The sequence below is a fragment of the Pseudorasbora parva genome, chromosome 19 (genome assembly GCF_024679245.1).
Source record: "Pseudorasbora parva isolate DD20220531a chromosome 19, ASM2467924v1, whole genome shotgun sequence".
In the NCBI taxonomy this organism is placed as follows: Eukaryota; Metazoa; Chordata; class Actinopteri; order Cypriniformes; family Gobionidae; genus Pseudorasbora; species Pseudorasbora parva.
The window spans coordinates 18,777,778-18,799,188 of record NC_090190.1 but is presented as its reverse complement, the minus strand read 5'-3'; the positions used below and the strand labels follow the sequence as shown (position 1 = coordinate 18,799,188).

Genomic DNA, 21,411 nt, shown 5'->3' with positions numbered 1-21,411 from the left:
CTGACTGAAACTGAGTGTTTCACCCCCCCTTTAACAACGGAAAAAACTGTTGGCACGCCAGGCGCATGGTCCAAAAAGGTTGTATCTAGTCTCTTAAAGAGCCACGGGTGTGTTTTGGTCATAACATGCAATAAAACAATAATTTGTCTCATAATCCCAGAGAGAGTTTAATGATCCTATTCGTTTTAAAAGCAATTTGCTCTTGCACCATGGCGGATTCGCTATTTATGGCAGAATTTGTGAGCGGAAAGACTGAACGCTTCTCCAGAGAGGAATCCTTTTATTTTTAGTATTTAAAAAGTAATGTTTGTGTGCTGCTGCGCGTCCCCATTGTGTGTAATAAGCAGAGTGTACGCGTCTTGTGCACCCGGCCCGCCTATAGGCACATATTACTAAAGCACCCTTTAAATAACACAGAATACTGCGCTATAGACGTTTTTGTTGGTCAATGGCGCAGTCGTTTTCAGTTGCCTTAAAATAGCAACACACCACAATGCGCCTGACCAAACATCGTTTTCAGACCAGCAAGCCCATAGGCTAACGGATGGTCGCGAGCATTTTTTGCTATTTAAACAAGGCACACATGAAAATGATAAGTACATCAGGCCGAAACTAGCAAAAAACACTTGCGCATTGTGCCGGCTGTATGATAAGGGCCCTAAAACTGCGATTTGTGTTTAAAAAAAAATAAAAAATACTACAGGTTTGCTGTGCTTGTTTGCAGGGCTTTACAATTTTGCCAAAATGTTGTGATGTTATACATCATTATGGCTAAATAATAATAATAATAACATTGGCAGATAATGAAATTAAATGAACACAGTGCTGCGCTTCACTCTGAAACACACATCTCATATATATTTAAATAATTCATCGCAGTCTTTAAGATTTGGCAATCAGACTTAGCCACCCTAGGCTAGACAAATTAATCTCAAATCAGAATGTTTCCATAGAACGTGATAGATCAGGAAATGATAGCTTAGAAGAAATGGGTCAGTTTTGATATCATACTGCTCTTGGCTCATGTCAGGTGAAGGATTAGGTTTATATCTGGATTAATCAAGGGAAACAGTTTCCATTGATGAAATGCCCTTCAGTCTTGTCACCACTGCCACACATTCGACTGATTGAATAACATGACATGCTGTTACACTGTAGATATGAACAGCTGTGATGCATTAGCAACTGTTGCTAATTGCTGTCATGCATCAGTGTGTCATTTGCACAGGTCAAAATCTGCATATAAATGCAATTTAAAAAGTATTTGTAATGTAATGTAAATCGACTGTAATAAAATATTCCAGCACAATTTCATAAGTATAAATCTATTTATGATAGACTACTGTGTATATATTAGGGGATTTACATTATTTATATTCACTGCACAAACTATATTATATAAACATTATATACTATATTATATAACATTAAATGTTGTCTTTTCTAAGATTGACTACAGACTAGGACGGGGCAATATAGGTGAAATTATTGCTCAGTTTTATGGTTTTTTTTGTTGTTGTTTTTTAGGACTCATCAAATAATCCTAAACACAAATGTATCAATGTTTTCACAAAAAAGGCAAGCAGCACAACTGTTTTCCACATTGATAATAAGAAATGTTTTCTTGAGCATACGGGAATGATTTCTGAAGGATCTTGTGATACTGAAGACTGGAGTAATGATGCTGAAAATGCAGCTTTACCAATAAATTGCATTTTACAATTTAGTGCGTGAAATGAGTTTACATGCTGATGAAATACCAGTCTAAGAATCTGAAGCCTCTGCTGTCAGATAAAACCGATGGTATCTCTGGTCTCTGTGCTGTCCTGCACAATGAACTTGTGTATGGTTGTTTGCCTCAGAGAATTCTGGGAAGTGAGTCAGAGAATTAGTATGTTAGTGATTTATGCAGGAACTAAGAGAAGCTTCATCACTGACGTTTCACACTGTTGCGTCACTCTTCTCAAACTGAAGAGTTCAAGATCCATCTGTGTGTGTGTGTGTGTGTGTGTGTGTGTGTGTGTGTGTGTGTGTGTGTGTGTGTGTAATAGCTGTGATTATGATGGCACACGCTAACCACCCACTCTGTGGTCTGGCATCAGTGTCCTGACTATTTCAGGTCTGTGTGTTTATTTGGCAGCACTCATTGAGACCAGTTATGTTGTTTATGTAAAGTGTTGGCAGCTCTAACTGGATATGTTTGCTATTGAGCTTGTGAATACGTTGTGACAGGTTGAAAGATGACTGTGTGATGTCTGTTCAATTCCTCAATACAGCAGTTTGTCTGTTTGAATTATTCTCAAGTAGTATGTCAATACTGCTAATCGTCAGTAAGCGAACATGTCTGACAACATTTGAAATGAAATACTGGTGTAAAAAATGTACTGCAGAGTTTTGCGGTCAGATATATGAGTGTGTTGAAAGCTGAGGGTTTGGCAGAGCAGTGATGTGTCCAGACCTTCATACCTGCGGATATCTGAACCGACAGCAGCGGTTTTGCCCTCTGTGATATCAAACTCTGACAAGAGATGCTTGAAGGAGCAGTGAAGCTCTTCATCACGTCTTTATCCTCCGTTCTGCTCGACCTTTTCAGTGGAGCTTGGATAACTCAAGCACTGACCTTTTTGAAAGTCAATAATGACATTTAGTTCATTTTCAAAACTACTTTATGGTCTTAGCACTGTCCTGTGATCTCTTTTCAAGCACTTGATCGTGACAAAGTCAGTATAAAATTAAAGTTATTGATCAAAATCAATGAAATTGTGAAAGAATGGTTGGGAGAGGGAGCATGAAGAATCATTTTCATTTAATTGAATTGGCACCTCAGAGTCCAGACCTTAAATTAAGTCAAGTCTTTGGGATGTGCTGGAGTAAACTTTACAGAGTGCTAGACTCTTGGAAGATCTTGACCAAAAAGGAATGGACCTCTTGATGGAAATAAATGTTATTTATTTCATGTGTAAAAATTATTCTTCATGCTCCCTCCCAACCATTCTTTTGCAATTTGAGCCTGATGAATCGTGTCGTTGTCATCTTGGAACATGGCCATGATGTGTCTTCCTACATGGTTGTTTAAGAAATAAAAGGCTACACACTCCATCTGATAGGGTTGGAAGAACATCAATACACCATTTCAACATCATTGCAAATGCACAGTACTCGTCAGTTTTTGGGTTTCAATACGATCAAGTGTTTACATGTCCTCTCGTTCGGATTAACCATTTTAACTCTGCGCCCCACCCAAGGGTCCAATATTGCATTACCATTCAATCATTCAAAATATGCTGCAAAGTCCCCTTATCTGAATAAAATTTTAATCGTATTTGGCCAATTCATTCCGATTTATGTGGTTGCATGTGATTTAAAAAAAAAAATGTATTCCAACTGAACAACTGGTCTGTTTACAATCGGATTATAATGGATCATTTCCACAGAGCGGTAGCATTCAGTACAGTACGATTTGGGTCCATAAACTCTTATCTGGCTTGCGTTAGCACTGCCAACGGTACCCGGATAGGTGGGGTGTAGCGATCAACATAATTCTTACGCAAAGAAATTAACAGAGTAAACGACAATAGACGACATGCAGCAGATCTTGTTCTTGCTTATCGGCATGTGGCTGTTTGTAAAAAGACACATTGCAAGGAAAAACACAGCTGGAAAAGCATGTGAAAGTGACAATAAGCGTTCTTCTGTGAGTCTAGCTCCACCCTTCAGTACCAACCTACTGTGCCAATTACCTTACCTCATGTTGTTTCAACCATGGAAAGATGTCAGTACACCGTTTTTCACCGTGACTTAACCCTTGTGTGGTGTTCATATTTTTGTTACTCAGCTAGTGTTAGTGTAGCATTTTTGGGTTTTTAATTCAACACAATCAAAAAATGTATGTTAAAATACTCAACAGATGTTTACTTCTTCATCCCAATTACAAGCAATATATACAGCATATATGGTTAATATTTTTTCTGTACCTTTGTTAGATCACATTTAAGAATTGCAACCTCATGTGGGAACGGCAGGGGTAGAAACAAAACTCATTATTGCACTCTCTCACACTTACACACAATCTCTCGCACGCACGCACACACACACACACACACACACACACACACACACGCACTTGGATATGTGGTGTATGGTTAGCCTCCATAGGCATAATGGTTTTTCTAATGTACAAACTGTATAATCTATCCCCCTACACCAACCCTACCCCTAAACCTCCTAATCACAGAAAACTTTCGGCATTTTTTGAATTTCAAAAAACACCATTTAGTATGTTTTAGTGTGAGGACACAGATATCGTCATAAACCATGTTTACGTTGTAATACCAATGTCATTTTACATATTTATGTCCTCATAAACCATATGAGTCTCAGTTAAAAAAAATAATTAATCATATCATTTTTCTTTTGATAAAAAATGAAAACGGGTCCAGCAGACCCGAACACCATTAACCAAGGGTTAATGTTACATTTACTTCAAGAAGGCTATTCAACATCCATACGCTCAGTTAGCTAGAAAAGTGACACTATAGTAATACTATATTGATTTATTTATGTATTTTAATTTTTGAACCTTGTAATGTTTAATCAAAATGTCATAACTCTTTCTTTTTTATGTGTGAAACAACAGACTTTTCTCTGGTGAGGTATCCTGGATTTATCTAGTCATTAAGTCCAATTAAACCCTGTCATTGCAAACTCGCATTCATTTGCCTCCATTTTTGATTGCATCATGAGCCACACCTCTAAATCCAACATCAACAACCAATGAACAAAACCAAGTCCCTGTCTTTTTCCCAATAATCTGTCACACTTGAATGCACGTCACAATACTGAAGAAAAGTTGTGTTAAAACTCGTTTCATTGTGACTTTAAATGCACCAGTTTTACTTGTTCGAATGAGAAGTATGTTATTGTCGAGTCCTGAAATGCATTACAAATGGGATGATGACTAAAAACCACACCCCAAATTAGTAACTTCATCGGGGCTGGTGCTGATGATGCTCTAAAGTTGCTTGGTTTCTGTTGCCATTTCTGACACCATATGTCTGACAATAGCTTGAGACATTTATCGAGACTTTCTCACCGCCTTAACTGACTGCATAAGGTCAGGTGAGAAGAGGACAGCCCACGTCAGCTGCTGACAGTTTGTGGCTTGGCAAATATTATAACTTTTTTTCCATAAACACAGGAAGTACAAAGACCAATAAAAATCAGCGGATCATAACTGTGTTTTGTTTCCCACTCCAGTCCAGTCACAGATGGAATTTCAGACGGTTATAAAACAGTTATATATCAAGATGTTCCCACCGTTTGTGCATAGTTGCTGAGTGATTACATTGGTGTGGTGTAATTATCAGGATGATATCATTGATATAGAATTGTTTCGTAAGACAGAAGACATGGGCTGGGTGATCACACCTCGGATCATTGTGATGCTTCTTTTTGTATTTGTTGCTCCAGCAGTTGTTGCATTGTATCAAATTATTAATTAAAATATTAGTACATAGTAGTTAAGGCCACCTATAAAGTGAGTCCAATTTTTATAATAGATTGGATATAGTAATTGGAATTTTATACTGTGAGGCTGTTGAATGCTTAACACTGATTGGGTGACATGATAAAAGGTGTACAGTTATTTTTCAGGAAATGCACAGCTAAAGTAGTTCCAGGAAGTCTTGACCACATTACAGTTCCATACCACTGTGGCAAATTATTTCAGTCATTTAAAAATACAGTGGACAAGCAAAATAACAACCAATATAGGATAAAAATGACTAACTATTTCCTATGGTTTTCTAGCTAAATTCCCTGAAATGCAGACACACACACACACACACAGAGAAACTAATTGTGTGCTGTTAGTCCTCCACACAAGTTTTAAGAAAGAGAATGTGACAAATGTCTTAAAATAAACCATCTGAACAATGTCTTGAGGTATGGTAACTGTAGAATAAGCGGAATTATTGACTCTGGGCCATGGAATTATTAGAAACAGTTGCACAACTGTTTTGCGTCGTGACTATTACCATGTCGGCAGTACATTGTTATTATTTTTTAATATTTATTCCGCAGTCATTGTCTATTATTCCTTAGAAATGTCATAATTCCTTTTGAAACTGTATTTCATTTTGTAAAATATTAATTTCAGATTTCAACAGTAACAAATAAGAAACAAATTTGTTAATTTCTAAAAACAACAACAGATTTGCCCGTTTACATGTATTATAGTTTGCTGTATGTATCTTAACACAATTTGGATTTAGGTTTTTTCTCCTATGTCATCTGACACGTGTATGAAACTGGATATATACATGAAAAGGTGTGCTTACAATGACTTTTAATCTCAAGAATCAATCACATGCTTGTTTGTTGAGTCACATGCTCAGACAGTCTTGAAAATTGATTGAGATGTTCTAAGTGAAACATCTGGAAATATCAGGTTTTGTGATATCCAGGCCTTTATAAGTCATGCAAATGAGTTAACCATAAAAAAGTATACATTTCCTTTTACATCTTTTCTATTGAAATGGTTCATCTGCTAGGACAATCTATATAAAATTGTCAAGAATTTTGATCTAGTTACTCAAACAACAGAAAAGCTTGAGGGAAAATCATGGAAAATCTCTGGTCGAGGGGTGCAGGGTTTTGAAAGTATGTTTTTAGAGCTCACTTCACAGTGAGTAAGTCCAGCTGCTTTCTTGAGCTACACAGTCGAGTGTTGTTTCAGGCTGCCAGGTCTGAAGACGTATGTGATAAAAAAATCATACACAGGAAGTATTATGAGGAAGCACCATGGATTGTGTTAGACTTGCGGTTTCTTGGCAAAGGCAGGTTATGACATGGCAAGGTGAATATCGAGCCCATGTAGTTATTTATGTTCTTTTTCCATTATAAATCATTGTCACTGTCGCGTGAATAAACGGTTGAAGTCTTCAGAAAAGTATGTTAAAACTGCATGTTTGAATAGACATCACAGCTCCATAGTTTCTCTGTCTGAGCCTTCCTTAGTGCCGTCAAACCCAGCCAAATGTTTTTTCAGTTGGTGCCTGCAGCATGTGTCTTCACTCATCTATTTTCAGAGGAATCAGAGGGCTGCAGAGGGAACTCTGTCTTTCTGGTTTCTCAGCATAGCTGGTTAACAGTGGTGCTATATCATCTACATGTCGCCGCATGCTCATTTTTGCTCTTCCATATTGTACAGGACCCATATCACTCCATGGCAACTTCTTAAATTCATCAGAACGTTACCAAAATGTGATGTCTGCAGTGAAGTTGTACTGAGCATAGGAATGTGTGCAGTCCTTTTTAAAGGGTGTGGAAAGGGAAGCTAGAATACAGCCAATTGTATTTCCAAAAGCACAACTGGACCGGCCTGTCTAAAATTCTTATTGGTCAACAAATACCAAACTGCATTGCTGTAAAACTTTTGGTTACCCTTTTGTTTGTCCTCTGCATCTTTGCAATGCCTTGAAATCAATGGATTTAGGATTTAAGTGTTCGTACATACACACCCCCTTTCCACAGACATGCTTCTGGATGAACTAATTTTGTTCAAACAAACTTTTTCCCATTCCACAGTTCAATTGTTTTGTGTAAATGTCCTTCTACAGTATTGGCTACCATTTTGCGAGCGCTTTACTTGAACCAAAATACCTAATTTGTTTGAATGAATCATTGAGGGCCAATTTATCGAAAGGATTTAGACCGTTCTCAGGGAAGTGAACCCTTTTTGAAATGTTTACACTCTGGCTTGGACGAAATTTAGGACCACAGCTTCTGCTTTGATGTTTACTTCCAGTGCCCAGGGGTATTGGCCTTGTATAGGGTGTCATCTTCAATCAGTTCTCTTAAATATACCAATGCTGTGCTAGATTCAGTGCTTTGAACTTCACAAGCTTCGCACAATTCAATGACTAGGTTTTACCTTTCACTAGCTACCTGTAAACTTGTAAACACTGGACTGATATAAATCTGTGGATTAGTCATATTGTCAGTCAGTCTTTACATATAGAATCATCCAAACATAATTTACTGCTGTATGGTAGATGTTTGTTGGAGATCATATTATGAAGACTATTGAAAGTGCAAAGGTGAGAACTTTTGCATGTTTCTCAGAGAGTTTTTATTGTGGTTTGTATCACTTTTTTTTGTTTAATTTCTGAGAGACGAATGGTTGTGATGAAATGGAGTAGTATGCGTCTGATGGAAACAAATGTGGTCTGCTGTACAGACAAAGGAAGTCAGAGTTTTTCTTTTTACTGGGGCAAGGTGTCTCGTTTGGACCGTTTTACAGGCATGTGGTAAGCAAGGTGTCTTGCTAGGTGATAAATCACATTTAAAGTGTTGTCTGTCTTTGCACTTGTCATTTATAAGCTCTAGTGTTTGACATGCCAACCCAAACTTCACCCCAAATGTTCTGCGGTGCACCTCTGTGGGTGCCTGTTTTAGTGCCGTGTCAGCACACAAAATAATTCCCTGAGACACAGTGGAACTGTTTTTTTGTCTTTTAAAAATGTTTCATGTCAAGCCAAATAAATCTATACTTTTAAAGTGCCCTATTACACTATTTTAAAGCCTCCTGATATTGTTTTGGAGGTCCCTACTTAAGAGTGTGAATATAGTGTGAATATAGTGCCAGATACGACAGCGCTACCGCAGCATGCATCGCCGCAGACAAGTATCTCTTCATTAAAGGGGTAGTTCACCCAAAAATGAAATTTACCGTATGTCTTTATTGACTCACCCTAATGTTACACCCGTAAGACCTCCATTCATCATCAGAACACAGTTTAAGATATTTTATATTTTAGTCCCAGAGCATTTGCAGCCTTTGCCCCCTTTACTGTCCATGTCCAGAAAGCTAATAAAAACACCATCAAGGTAGTCCATATGTGACATCAGTTGGTTGATTAAAGACTCTTCAAGCATCGAAAATACATTTTGGTCCAAAAATATAAAAAACTATGACTTTATTTAGCATTGTCTTCTCTTCCGTGTTCCTCCAAAAAGATTCAAACGGTCATGAATCAGTGAATCGATCAATGATTCGGGTTGCCAATGTCACGTGATTTCAGCAGTTTGGATCACGTGTCAAACTGCTGAAATCACATGACATTGGCAACCCGAATCATTGATCGATTCACTGATTCATGACCGTTTGAATCTTTTTAAAGCCGCATCGCGATGCATCGAAGAAACAATTAATTTCGACACCCCTATTCCTACAACAGGTTTACTAGGTACTGACCAATATTTCAAGAGCAAGCGTTTTGAAAATTCCACAATGAACTCCGAGACTGGAGAAGTCGTCGTTGTTTAAAATTACGTGTTTGAGGGCCGGTCAAGTTGTTCATAGAACATAGACGGGCATTATGCAATTGCCTTATCTAGTGACGTAGACCATGTTTACATTCCCAAACACTAGATTACACATTTCATGAAAGGGAATATAAAAATAAAACGATAAAAATGATGGACCGATATTAATTTTTCATCTTAAAGTTTAAACAAAACAAAAAGCGAAAGCCACTCAAGGGTGACCTTTTATCCTTCCAGAGCTCATCCATGGGACTCGAGATCAGTGTGGCATGGAGATGACAGTCATTAGCACTCACGCCACCGGCCTTCGCTCCCACAGCTCTTGGCCTAGCCCTGCTGGCCACAATGACATTGTCCATCAAATTTAACTATTTATATATATATGAAACATGTCTTAGAATGTGACTTGTTTTTGTTGCATTTTATAGATTAGCAGGTCTCTGCACTTCAGCATTTAAGGTCAGAGGTCAGCATTATTATGCGCATTGCATTTGATTTATGTTGGTCAGAGTGAGACATGAGTGGAATTGCTCACCAGAACAGTGTAGTTTGATGAACCTGACCACAGACAGGAATCCGCCACACGCCCAGCAGCAGGTGTGCGGCAGCAGGCATCGTCACGCTCGCCTGGAAAAAAGACTGTTTGCATTCCAGAGCCGACGACCTCCTGATAGAGCAATTTCTCCTACATTCCTAGCCTTCAAATAATTTCTGCATGTGTTGTTTTTCTTTCCCTGGTTCTGTGGAGTTGGTAATTTACTGAATGACAGATCTTTGGTGGCTGCACGTACGCTGTAGTGCATCGTCTTGCTCATGTTTTCAAAACATCCTCTTGGCCTCTCAGCTAGTGCTAAGGATTTTGAAAACAACACCTCGACCAAGAAGAAAGAAATGTAGTCAATGTGCTCTCATGTTGCTACTACGCTGCCTAAAGGAGAGAGTATGTTTAGCAAAAGGATATTCAAGGAAAATCAAATTGTCAGGATTTACTTGCTAATTAATTTTGTCTGTCTTGGAAAAATAAATATATATATATATATATATATATATATATATATATATATATATATATATATATATATATATATATTTATTTATTTATTTATTTATTTATTTATTTATTTATTTATTTGAAGAATGTTCATTTTGCCCTTTCCCATTCCAATTTTTAAAAATAAGCCATTCAATGCTTTGTGAGGTTTTACGTAGAATGAGATTACACCTGAATTATAGGTTTTTTTGATGGCCAGAGCAGATATTGTAAAGAGCACTGTGGCCGATATTAAGCTGGTATACATATCACAATATTTAATTAGATAGTAAATAACACAGCCATTGCTGCAATTAAATGTATACACTGTAAAAAAATATTTAGAAAAAACGTTAACTGGTTGCCTTAATTTTGAGTTCATTGAAATTAAAATTTTGAGTTAATACAATGAACATTTTTTGAGACTCGACAACCTTTATTAAAATATTATTACATATAATTATATATATTTTTTTTTTACAGTGATTTATTTCTCCTGACATTTACCTTAAAATAATTGGAAATTGATCAATTTAAAATGAATCCATTACAAAACATTTGGAAAATAAATAAAAAAATGTAGTGACAGTTTTAGTGAATAGTGGCCCATAGCTGCTTAGAACTATTTTAGTGAGACCGTAAAGAGTGAGCCGGTTTGCTGGAAATGTACACAATATAAAACACAAAACTATGTATTTTGAACACACGGTAGAAAATATATAGGTTGCGATTCGGAGGAGCAAGCTGGTCCAAATAAACTGGGTACTGACCCATCTTTCAAGAGCAAGCGGTTTGCAAATCCCCAGATTTGAGAAGCAGTCGTCAGTAAAATGTTGCATCTGAGGGCTGGTCAAATCGTTCATGGGCAGACAATGTACAAAGTAGACAGGCATGATGCAAATGTTTTATCTAGTGATGTAGAACTGTCACACAGTGAGATTCGAAATACAAACAAGAAACAACTTATGTAGGCGTTCAGAATCGACTCTTTCTTTTTGGTTGTAGTAGCTTTATTTATTGTGCACTTTCAACTTTACAACTTTGCGGTGTGTGCAGTAAATTTATAATTCTTTTACCTGATATTTAAAAAGTTAAAAAAAATAAAATAATAAAATTTAATTTTTAACTGAATTTTTATCACAGCATGAAGGACAGATGTCCTGCGTGCTCTCTAAAAACAGCCTCAGTTCAGGATGAGTGTAGATCATCCTTTCATGTTGCTTGGAAGACAACATTGGCCATGTTTTTATTTTATTTTTGGAGGTTGTGCTTCATGAAATGAATGTCCTGCACTGGGCTTAGTGGTGTCTGTCCGAGCTGTGGAACGCAGAGGGCTGTTTAGGAGGAAATCATAAAATGCAGCCCTGAACAACCCAAACCCAGAAGCCACAGTCTCAGACCACAGCTGCTTTATGGTGCTCATGGAAAGGTGTGGGCTTTAGCTTCTTTTAGCTGAGGTTACACACATGTGGGCTGAATCTGTTGAGCTCGGACTGTTTCACAATATGTTTAAAGGGCCTATTATTGATAGAAGAGTTAGACTAGATTTCCCAACTTTATTTGAGGTATCATTCTTGTCCATAGAGCAAGTTATGCTAAAGTTTAAAAACTTGGGTAGGGCTGGGCGATATGGCCCAAAAAAATTATCATGATATAATGTTCCATATCAGTCGATATCGATAAATATCACGATAAATGTAAAATCTAAAATCTCTTTAAAGTTTAAAGACATATTTTTGCTCCAGAGTGAAATATGTAGAAAACAGACAGTTAACTGTGGTTTTAAACTATCCTTTATTGTCAAAACATGACAAACACTTCCCAAACAGGTGAACAATTTATTAAAACTAAGGTAGATTTATTTATTAAAATCTTAATTGTGGTCAGCATTTTTTACTCTACACTGTATATCAATAATTCCATTACTTATTGTGTAAGTAGTAAAACACTAAAAACGCAAACGGGCAAAAAAAATGGTCCACTGTGCATCTCTCTCTCTCTCACCGACACACACACACACACCGACAGTGGGCTGGTCGCAAGAGAAGGGAGAGAGCAAAGTTCAGTATTTGTGGATCTCCAGTAAGGCTGTCTAGTCTATTTTATTCATTTAAAGTCGGATGACATTATTTCTCTTTGATACAGGCGATGCTGAGTCATTAATACATCACCAAAGACAAACAATTATGATAGCGATCATGTACGAGTCCGATGTTTTAGTGATTATAGTTTGGTACAGTTAGCGTTAGCTTGCTGTAAGTCACCCACCGCAACTAACAAGGTAATAAGCCTGTGTGTGAATGTAGTTAATGTAGATTTACCTCTGTGTTGGGCTCAATGTTATATGGAAGAACTTCGAAGAAGCAGGATAATTTAATAATTAAATAATTCCGTGTGGTGAACGTGAACCTATGATAAGCATGTAGTCCACGTACGTCGCTGTTTTATGTCGGATGGATCGCCAAAATCTCTCCAAACCACTGAAGTTGAGCTAACTAACTTGTCAACGATATCTGTGTCCTCCGAGCTGGTCGTGAGCTCTGAGTTTTCGTCACTATCGCTCATTTTTCTCGCTCCACTTCACTCCGATCCTCCAAGCCTGTCAGCCACTGACTCTAAATAGCGCGTGCAGCAACCAGAAGCCCGGTCTGCAATACACATGCGCAGCGTTACGCATACCGTGTAAGCATTATATCGAGAATTTATCGAACTGTTGTTATCGTTTTATCGAGGTAAATTATATCGTGATAATTATCGTTATCGTTTTATCGCCCAGCCCTAGGTCAAGGTTAGGCTTAATGTCAATCAGCTGTCCCACAATTATATCAGAAGCAGAAAATCTTTGCTTTCCCTTTTTACTGCACTTAATTGTTCATATAAAAACCTCTGAATGGTTGTTTTGAGCCCTGCAGACCCTGATATTGACTTCATGATTGAATGGAAACATGAGGGTATGTGCTCATCACGAGTGTTGGCTCTCATGCTGTTTACATAGTATCTGCTTCAAATCAGTTCTCTGAAAACAGCTCATTCATGTAGATCTAATAGATACTGTGCTCAGTTTAGGACTTGGGACTTGTATTAGCATCCTGATTGTAAGCTAAAGGTCTGTTTAGTTGATTTTTTTTTACAGCATTTTAAGGCAAAAATGAACCCCTTATAAATAGTACAAAAACCTGTACACAAGTAAGACTTTAGCTTTAGATTGTGTCCAAAACTGTTATTTAAGAAAGACATTGAGCTGAACATGTTGGTTTTTGAGTACATTGACGGTACAAACAATTGGAGTGAATATGGAGAGATATGACATTATGATAAGCAATTGCTGACTGTATTTAAATGAAAATAATATATGTACAATCAGTATTTTATTTTATTTTTTTGCATTTAAGTGTATGAATGCAAACTTTTTCCAGAGAATAATGAATACATATGCATCAGAATTAGCGGGTGTTTTGGTCACATTGGATTTGCTGTGAACTGGCCTTAAAGGGTTAGTTCATCCAAAAATGAAAATTCTGTTATTAATTTACTCACCCTCATACCGTTCCAGACCCGTAAGACCTTCCTTCATCTTCGGAACACAGATGAAGACATTTTCGCATGCCGTCGGCATGAAATCCGATGGCTCAGAAAGGCCTCCATTGGCCACAATGTCATTTCCTCTCTTAAGACCCATAAAGGCACTAAAGACATCATTACAAAGCCCATCTCACTACAGTGGCTCGACAATCATTTTATGAAGCGACGAGAATAGTTTTTGTGCGCAAAAAACCTAAATAATGACATGTATAGTGATGGCTGATTTCAAAACACTGCTTGGTGAAGATTTGAACCGTCATGAATCAGTGTATCTATCGAATCAGCGCTTTGATAATCGAGAATCGATACGCTGATTCATTTGTGTTCCGAAGATGAACGGAGATCTCACGGGATTCTGGAAGTAATGACAGAATTGTAATTTTTGTGTGAACTAACCCTTTAAGTTTTATCAGTCCGAATTGTTTTCATTTGCGTTGCTTTGCTTTGTATGTTGTGCTTTGTTTTATGAATTATCATAAAGTCCTGACTCCTAAATTAACTTAAAAATCTATATTTATGATTTTGTTCTTTTTTTGTGTGTGTGTTTTGCTAGTAGAGATTTCAGTTATTGTTGCTTTATGGTCATGTGACGTGTGTTGTCATGCTTTTTGTTCTTTTCAGGTGGAGCAGTCTAAGGTGCTGATTAAAGAGGGTGGAGTTCAATTGCTGCTCACCATCGTGGACACGCCAGGCTTTGGAGATGCCGTTGATAACAGTAACTGGTGAGTGATTTTTGTGTATTTTCTGCATCTCGTGTAAACAGCTGAGCGTCTCCTCATATTGGCATTAAAAATGAAATGTAAAATAAACAAATTAACCATCTCCCAATGTTAACTGTCAATGTCGATTATGTGTTCTGTAGCTGGCAGCCTGTCACCGACCACATTGACAGCAAATTTGAGGATTACCTCAACGCAGAGTCACGCGTCAATAGACGCCAGATGCCCGACAGCCGAGTGCACTGCTGTCTGTACTTCATCGCTCCCTCTGGTCATGGGTAGGCACTCCGTTTTTGTTTTGTTTGTTTGTTTTTTTTGTGTGGAGGGGCTTTTTGAGGTGAGCTCTGAAGTGAAGCCAAGTACATTAGGAGTTGTTACACTAACAGCAATTTAATACAAGATAAAAGTTGTTGTCAGATGACTTGTGTAAGTTAAATCTTGTACTCATCAAGTGGTCATATGAACAAAACCAGGCCTAAAACAGAGATTCTTTCAATGATTCTTAAAGTCATGCTCTGACTGTTTTTGTGTGCACATCCAGGAAGTGTGTTTGTCAGACAGGTTACTGTTGCCCATACTTGAGGTTTTGAAGTCATACTTGAAGTCACTAAAGGGCCGTTCACACCAGTTACGATAACTATAAAGATAACGATAAAGGTATAGTTCTAAAAATTGTTCTCAATATTAAAAAATAGCAGTTCAAGCCACAGCTATAACAATAACAGCACAGAGAAACTAAATCATTGGACTCAATTTCAGAGCAATGTTTCAATGTTTCGACAGCTGATGAGCATTGATGATAAAAGCATTGACAGCTAATCAGAATCCATCCTGCTAGAGCTTGAGCATTTAAAGCAGCGTTTTGGTAACCAATCAGAACTCCCCAGTAGTGGTTAATTTTGTATCGAAATGCACCAGGTCACACAAGTGTTTCTCACAGGATGAAATGCCAAAAAATCACTAATCCTTACTTTGAAATCCTAACCCCAGTTCCTCAGAATGTCAATCTGGTGAAATGTCAAAGTGCTCTCTCCTATTGCGTTTATATATATATTTATATTTATATTTGTGTGTGTGTGTGTGTGTGTGTGTGTGTGTGTGTGTGTGTGTGTGTGTGTGTGTGTGTGTGTGTGTGTGTGTGTGTGTGTGTGTGTGTGTGTGTGTGTGTGTGTGTGTGTGTGTGTGTGTGTGTGTGTGTGTGTGTGTGTGTGTGTGATGGCGATGGCTAAAGCTGTGAAAGTTACACTGGCCTGAGTGGACAAGCACACATTAATTTCCTGCCATTTATTTATTGCTCTTCTCGCAGCACATGTGGCTTTACTACGAGCTGAGCTACAAGTTCAGCCAAGCTGCCAAACAGCAGTGCGAATGTGATACCTCACTACTGCACTACAGAGGAGACCTATGTGTCTGTTTTTGGACTCATTCTCTGTGTTTAGTTTGAAACATTAAACTCTCATGTTCTCTCTTTCCCTCTCTGTCTGTCAGACTGAAACCACTGGATATTGAGTTCATGAAGCGGTTACATGAAAAAGTGAACATCATCCCGCTCATCGCAAAAGCAGACACACTGACTCCAGAGGAGTGCCAACAGTTCAAGAAGCAGGTGAGAGTGTGCTAATGCCAAACACTGTTCCTGTGGATTTTAGGGTTTTTCCTCCTCCCAAAGCACACTTATAACAAGGCTTTTTAGAATAATTTTCCACCCAATCTATGACTCTTAGACGTAACCACGTCCTTGCCACGTTACTGAATCCTGAATAGGTGCTGGTATCAGCTTTTCATAATTACTCTAAATGTGTCATTCAATATTAAACATTGCATCAAATGGAATTAAAAAATGTAGATTTTCATCAGGCTCAGAACTGTTTGCTTTAATTCTGTGGTGCAGGACCATAAATAACATCCATTGTGAAATGCAGAGAACTCCCTTTTTAACATTCACATAATTCCAAACATTTCTAACCTCTACAAGTTATTTTACAAATGTGATTATAGAACATATTGAGGAACATAATAAAAAAATACTGTCAGTTACAAACAGAAACAAACAGACTTACTGCAACACCTTGAATTCTGTGGAATTCTGTGTTAAGGGCAAGTATTACTGCAGAAGTATATTACTGTTGTACAATTCAATTATAATCATCAGTATAATTCATTAATTTATTACAAAAATATATCTGACTGGCAACAATGTTAAACAAAAATTATATTTATATACTAGGGTAGAACAGTTCTCTGTAAAAAACTGAACCGTGCAGTTCTCCACCCACGGTTCGGCACACACTTGCACCGCGGTTCATCTCAAATTTGATGACCCATCTATAATATGGTTTCTTGAAAATAACAACATGTAAAACAGACAGACAGACAGAGTTAGGCTAATGTATGTTTCTGTCGATGCATACACATTCTGGATTCCCAATACATTACAACAGCGTTGATCAAAAAGCGTGGACAAAACTTGTATGCTTTTTAATATTGAATGAAGATCAATATTTTTTTCTTGATTTTGTGCGTGAAATCTTCGTACAAATATTTTCACAAACAATCTAAAATGTAGGAACAACTGAAACCTGAAATTATTAGTGAATGAGACCCAATATCTTATAGCACATCGTAATTTTGCTTAAAGAGATAGTTCACCTAAAAATGAAAATTAGCCTATGATTAACTCACCCTCAAGTCATCCAAGTTTATGACATTCTTCTTTCAGACTAATACAATCAGGTGCAAAATGTCCTGGTGCTTCCACGCTTTATAATGGCAGTAAATAACAGCCGAAGATTTGAAGCCCAGAAAAAGTGCATCCATCCATTATAAATGTAATCCACACTGCTCTGGAGGGTTAATAAAGGCCGTCTGAAGCAAATCTATGAGTTTTTGTAAGAACAATAAATATCCATATTTCACACATTATAAAGTAAATTATCTAGCTTCCAACAGCCACCTGATGACTTTGGACGTAGTATAAGCGTTTTGAAATGCAAGAGGCATTACACTTTCTGCGCAAGTTGAAATACGGAAGGCAGTCCGCCAGAAGCGATATATTTTACTTTATAATGTGTTAAATATGGATATTTTAACATGGATAAATACGGACACAAACCCATAGATTCACTTCATAAGGCCTTTATTAACTCCCCAGAGCAGTGTGGATTACTTTTATGGTGGATGGATCCACATTTTAAAGGGGGTGAGTAAATCATGGGGTAGTTTTAATTTTTGGGTGAACTATCCCTTTAAGCCTTTGTGTCAACCATTGCACCTGTGATAAATTAAAATACTTTTTAGTTAGGCAGCTCACCAGGTTTTGAAACAGAGCCACTGTGTACATAGTACATTGACATTTATTTATTTATTAAAAGCAAAGGAAATCTTGTTTTCATTATATAAGCCCTTTATTATGTGCAAACATTGAGCTTCTATTCAGTTTGATATTGACTGACCTCACTGATGAACAGCCCTACATAAAGATACAGGAATTATGTCAGATCGCAGCATCATGAAAGCATTCCCAGTGTCAAAAATGATGCACGTGGGACAGTTTAACATCTGCAAAACATCTGAAGTGACTGGTGTGCCTGTCACAGTGGCTGCAGTGAGAACACATCATAACACGAGCGATAAATCTGTCCACACATGGTTTTTGCTGACTCCTTTGAGAGTAAATAGACTCTCAAACCAGTGACACCGAGAGCCTTCAGAACCTGCTTGGAGATACAAAGTTTTTTACTTGTAAGCACCAATCTTATCCTTTATTTTTCATTCCGTCCTTTTTGTTTTCATCTTTTTCCAGATAATGAGAGAGATCCAGGAACATAAGATCAAAATCTACGAGTTTCCAGAGACTGATGATGAGGAGGAAAGCAAGCTAGTGAAGAAGATTAAGGTGAGTCTTCTTGAGTAAGGTGAATAAGATTAAGATTATGATGGCTGATAAATGATTTCCATACTGACATTCAAAATGTGCTACTTAGTGGGTTGTTGAATGATTAGATACTGATGAATAGATTTTAAACCCTGATATGCTTTTAAAAAAAATAAGAACGAATGATTATGATGTCATTTTAAACTAAATGTTTCCGAAGTCAAAGGTGTCTTGGAGTTTTAATTTAGTGGTTTAAATCAGCTTGCTAGCATGTATTGTGCTGAATTGCAGAGTTTTTGTTGTGTTAAGAAGGATAGCGTTCAGCACGTATGAAATGCATATCTAACCACCACTCCCAGCAGCAATGCTGGTGTCAGACCGACAGTTTATCGTTGCGCAACTTTCTTTTCGGTTTAGTCATAAGTGAAGAACTTCGCTGAGAGTATATTGAGGCCTTATACACTCTGGCCTGGTTGGATAACCAGGTATTTGATCCCGTTTGTTGTCTTAATCACCTGACAGTGACGAGTTGTACTACATTTTTGATTCCCATCCCAAATCCGTTCCCATTTTGGACAAAAAGATGAGTCGAAACTGATTGTGGAAGATTAGATAAATCAGATTAGTGATGTTATTGTTAAAGGGGGGGTGAAACACTCAGTTTCAGTCAATCTCATGTCAATCTTGAGTACCTATAGAGTAGTATTGCATCCTTCATATCTCCGAGAAGTCTTTAGTTTTATTATATTTATAAAAGAAATATAGACTGTACCGAGTCTTTCCGGAAAAAAACGAGCGCCTGGAGGCGTATCGTGTGGGCGGAGCTAAAGAATGACAAGCGCACAAAGCGGTGACGTCCTCAAGCGTGGAGAAACTCATGGCTATCACAGATAATGATCCAGAATCATTCGAAGGCTGAAATAAATTGAACAGGAGAAACGGCAACAGCAGGACGTCCGTCTCTGTGGTATGTACTGTATTTAGTGGCCTGTCAACATTTGTGTGTCTTTACTCGCAGTTTATGAGGACATGATTCGGTTTATGGACTATTGTATGCAGCGACTAGACCTTAGCAGTAGCAAGCAAAACGGTTTTGCACATAGAACAACAATAGAGTCCGTTAGCGCATTTAAATGACGAACCACGCGATCGTGTCATTTACTGACGTTTACTCACGCGACGAGCCAACAGCACAGACATTTGAAGCAGTTTTACTCACCGGCTGCTTCCAAAGACGGACCGAACCTTTATCGCTGGGTCTGCTCCGTCAAAAACACTCTTCTTGGAGTGTGGAGATCCACTTTGCGATGCAACTGAAGCGATGTTGGGAAGCTTCCCGTCATTTCTGCGTTCAAATCGGGTCAAATGCAGCGCTGCCTTCCTGGAATGCTGTGCTGAAGCGTTGAAGTCACCCATAGGAATAAAGTGGAGCGCGGCGCCTGGATCGACTGGATCTGCACCTGAGTGTTTATGGCCGTGCATTTCCTCTCTCTAGTCACGCGCGCGCACCCTACCAGGAGAAGAGCCCGTACGGCCCATACAAGGACCTTCCGCTCTATTAACGTCAAGCCGACCCATACTCGAAAAAAACTCTCCGAAACTTGTGAGAAACCGGAAGGAGTATTTTTAACACAGAAATACTCCATCAAACGTCCAACATTAGTTTTTTACTACTTTGTCTATGTTTAGGATGGGAATCCAAGTCTTTAACAGTGTAAAAAGCTCAGTATGCATAAAACAGCATTTCACCCCCCTTTAACTACTTCAAATTACTTTTGTTAATTGAAATACATCTAAAATAAAATCTAAAATATTAGATGAAAATCTTAAGGTATATGAAAACTAAAAACTGAATATAACTGAAATTATTTTAAAGGAGTACTTCAGCGCTGGGATGAATCTGTATTTAAACTGGGTCATTAATGTAGTAGAAATGTGGCATTTTTGAATTTGGTGCTTTCTAGACTGAGAAAAGACAGCACATGGATTTTTGTCTCATGGGGATGAAAGACTACAATTCCCAGAATGCTTCGCTGCCCTATGAGGCCATTCCCAAAGCCACCGCTACTGAATCACTGTGACTGGATCACTTTCTCACTGTGTTCTTTTTCACAAAATCAGTTCAGCACGATCATTCGAATATACTCCAGGGTTTCTACTGATAGAAAACCATATGCCAATTGCTGAAGTAACCCTTTAAGGAGAGGTATTAAAATGTATAACTGAAATAAAACTAAAATTGAAAAATGTATAAAATATAACTAACAATGACTAAAGCACAACAAAAATTCTTAAAAAAGGAAACTAAACTTAAAATGACTAAACTAAAAATAACTAAATAAAAGCCATACAACTATAATAGTGTTTAAATAATGCTAAAATTACACTGGATCGGATTCACAACAAGTCACTCCTGGTTGGGCGTGAATGTAAAGGATATTTAGATCTAGACCAGTGGAATTCAAATGGCGGCCCGGGACATAATTGCGTCATTTTACTGTTTCTACAGTTTAAAGTGTGCAGGGCGTCAAAACAAGGGAATGATACACACACACGTGTGCGCGATTAGGGTCATTTGTGGTGATCCTACATCCTCTAATATTTTTTTCGAGAACCAAACATGGTTAATTTAAGCCCTTTCTGCTCTGTACACGTTGCCTATCTCTCTCTCTCTCTCTCTCTCTCTCTCTCTCTCTCTCTCTCTCTCTCTCTCTCTCTCTCTCGCTCTCGCTCTCGCTCTCTCTTATTAATTATTATTAATAAGCATATTAAGAGAGCATTTCATAAACAATGTTATAATTTGGAAAATTATTTAGAGATGGCAAAGGAAGACAAAAAACTTGAAATAACTAGTTAACTTTATTTTGTTCTCATGATGA

The 21,411-nt window shown here is 37.7% G+C and overlaps 1 protein-coding gene across 4 annotated transcripts in view; it reads left to right on the top strand.

Annotated features, from left to right (window-relative positions):
* The window catches only part of septin7a (septin 7a), a 70,869-nt gene that overhangs the window by 19,918 nt on the left and 29,540 nt on the right, over positions 1-21,411 (top strand). For all 4 annotated transcript variants that reach the window (XM_067424956.1, XM_067424955.1, XM_067424954.1 and 1 more), the window contains exons 4-7: positions 14,561-14,661; positions 14,802-14,936; positions 16,147-16,264; positions 18,461-18,553. In XM_067424956.1, the coding sequence (XP_067281057.1) occupies positions 14,561-14,661; positions 14,802-14,936; positions 16,147-16,264; positions 18,461-18,553 (447 nt within the window). The remainder of the gene's footprint in view (positions 1-14,560; positions 14,662-14,801; positions 14,937-16,146; positions 16,265-18,460; positions 18,554-21,411) is intronic.